Source organism: Branchiostoma belcheri, unplaced genomic scaffold, assembly GCF_001625305.1.
Source record: "Branchiostoma belcheri isolate BF01 breed outbred unplaced genomic scaffold, Haploidv18h27 scaffold50, whole genome shotgun sequence".
In the NCBI taxonomy this organism is placed as follows: Eukaryota; Metazoa; Chordata; class Leptocardii; order Amphioxiformes; family Branchiostomatidae; genus Branchiostoma; species Branchiostoma belcheri.
The window spans coordinates 2,345,261-2,347,354 of record NW_017804132.1 but is presented as its reverse complement, the minus strand read 5'-3'; the positions used below and the strand labels follow the sequence as shown (position 1 = coordinate 2,347,354).

Sequence of the window (2,094 nt, the reverse complement as noted above, 5' to 3'; positions counted from 1 at the left end):
GTAAAAAAATTAAATTAAAAAAGAAGCCTGGTAAAAACGGCTAAGGCACGCCAAAATAAGCCAAAGCCTAAACCTGTGCTTGGAGAAAAGGCATATATGGGGACGGTTGCGTACCTGCATGAAATAGAAGACGAACTTGCACATGAACTTGCCGAACATCCAGTCGTTTGTGGCGAAGATGATGGCGGTGAACGGCACACAGCACACCAGGAACGACAGGTCAACCACGGCCAGGTTCAGCAGGTAGTAGTTCGTCACCGTCTTCATCTGACCGTACCTGGGGAGGGAACAAGGAAGGACAGGTCAACCACGGCCAGGTTCAGCAGGTAGTAGTTCGTCACCGTCTTCATCTGACCGTACCTGGGGAGGGAACAAGGAAGGACAGGTCAACCACGGCCAGGTTCAGCAGGTAGTAGTTCGTCACCGTCTTCATCTGACCGTACCTGGCGAGGGGAACAATTACATGGTTGATAAAGCCTCATTCATTCATTCATTCATTTTTTTTTATATTCCAACTTGTAATCACAAGACGTGGTAACAGCACACTGAAATGTTCTTAATGCCACCATTAATACAGGGGACAATACAATACTCATTTACACCTGAGAGATGTTAGGAAAGTCGTGTAAAGTGCCTTTCCCAAGGGCACAAGATCGGTGGCATGTCAGGACTCGAATTTGGGACCTCTAAGTTCTACCCTAGCCCTCATGGCATCAATGAAGACCGATTTGAACATTTCATCTCAAACAAACAAACAAACAAACAAACACGTACCTTGCGATGACGTATATGACCAGGCCGTTCCCGGTGACGCCCACCAGAGTAATGATAGAGAACACCAGCGGTACGGCCCATGCCTCTGCTCCTAACTGTAGCGGGTCAACAGCGACCCCTGGTGGCTCCGCTGGGAACAACAGCATACATGATTCTTGATTATATGATTGGCATATGATGCATGATGCAAAAGTATGATTCATAGGACACCGAAACGCACAAAACGTAAAAAAATGCTGGATATTTCATATTTCAGTTGAAGAAAGTCCTTTTCTTTCTCTAGAGGTATTGCAGTTTTCTATATATCAATGCGGTGCTGTGATTCAAAGTGCAAAAATTAATAACTTGAATTTTAAACAAGCCTGGTACATGTATGTTGACACAGGCCACTCTCCAAGCTGAGGAGACCTACTCAAGTACAAGTAAGTACTGGTATGTTGACTTCATGACTTCTATCATAAGATGCCTATGCCTGAAAAAAATCCGAAGACCAGCAAATCGAATGTATGGCCTAAGTCTAAGAATAAGAATAATCAAAAGTAAGAGGCATAGAACGTTGGCATTTGATTTACCTGGTATACCTGGCGTACTTAGAACGGCGTTCGGCGTCACGAACAAGCCCGGCACACCTGGCGTACTCTGGATGACGTTCGGAGTGACGAAGGAGTCCAGTTCCCACGTCACGTTGTCTAGGAGACCGGTCGTGTCGTTAGGACCCGCCATCTTCGGTTAGTGTTCCCGCGCAGTGACGACACTGCGCCTGTAGGGTGGAATGGAAAAGACAGGCCCAGTTTTAGTTAAAGCGATATTATGTTAGATTTTCACTATTTCAAACATCGTCGTTTTACACATTTTATTGTGCTACAAGCCTACCTGGGTTCATAATGACATTAGGGAAGTAAAAATGCCACAAAAACGTATTGGAAAAAGGCCAACTCCTTGGCTTGTTTACCGCTGTTTGTTTACATTGTTTTTAGGAGCCTCGTAAAAATACAGCGGCCTGGTGCAACTTATTCTCGCGCTGCGCTGAGTCGCCGGAAAAGCGAAATAGCGACGCTAATATGTTGCAAGTTATTGAAAATGATAATATAGATGAGAAAATTCCAATTATTTATATTCTCAGTCTAGTTAGAGTCCGCCATCGTCGGTTAGTGTTCCCGCGCAGTGACGACACTGCGCCTGTAGGGGTGGATTATATCAGAGAGGTCCAGGTTACGTCGTGTCGGTCTTCATATATCCAGCCTGCTCACTAACCCATATATGTGACCCCATATGACTAATAAACTGGTGGACGTACCAACTACTAAGTACCTAATACCA

At 45.1% G+C, this 2,094-nt stretch overlaps 1 protein-coding gene across 1 annotated transcript in view; it reads right to left on the bottom strand.

Moving 5' to 3' along the window:
* LOC109480263 (G-protein coupled receptor 54-like) overlaps positions 1 to 1,527 on the bottom strand; it is a 6,345-nt gene extending 4,818 nt beyond the window's left edge. The window contains exons 1-3 of the mRNA XM_019782412.1: positions 1,404 to 1,527; positions 775 to 904; positions 115 to 277 (exon numbers count right to left, since the gene is read on the bottom strand). Of these exons, the coding sequence (XP_019637971.1) occupies positions 115 to 277; positions 775 to 904; positions 1,404 to 1,497 (387 nt within the window). The 5' untranslated portion in view covers positions 1,498 to 1,527. The remainder of the gene's footprint in view (positions 1 to 114; positions 278 to 774; positions 905 to 1,403) is intronic.
* Between the last annotated feature and the right edge of the window lie 567 nt (positions 1,528 to 2,094).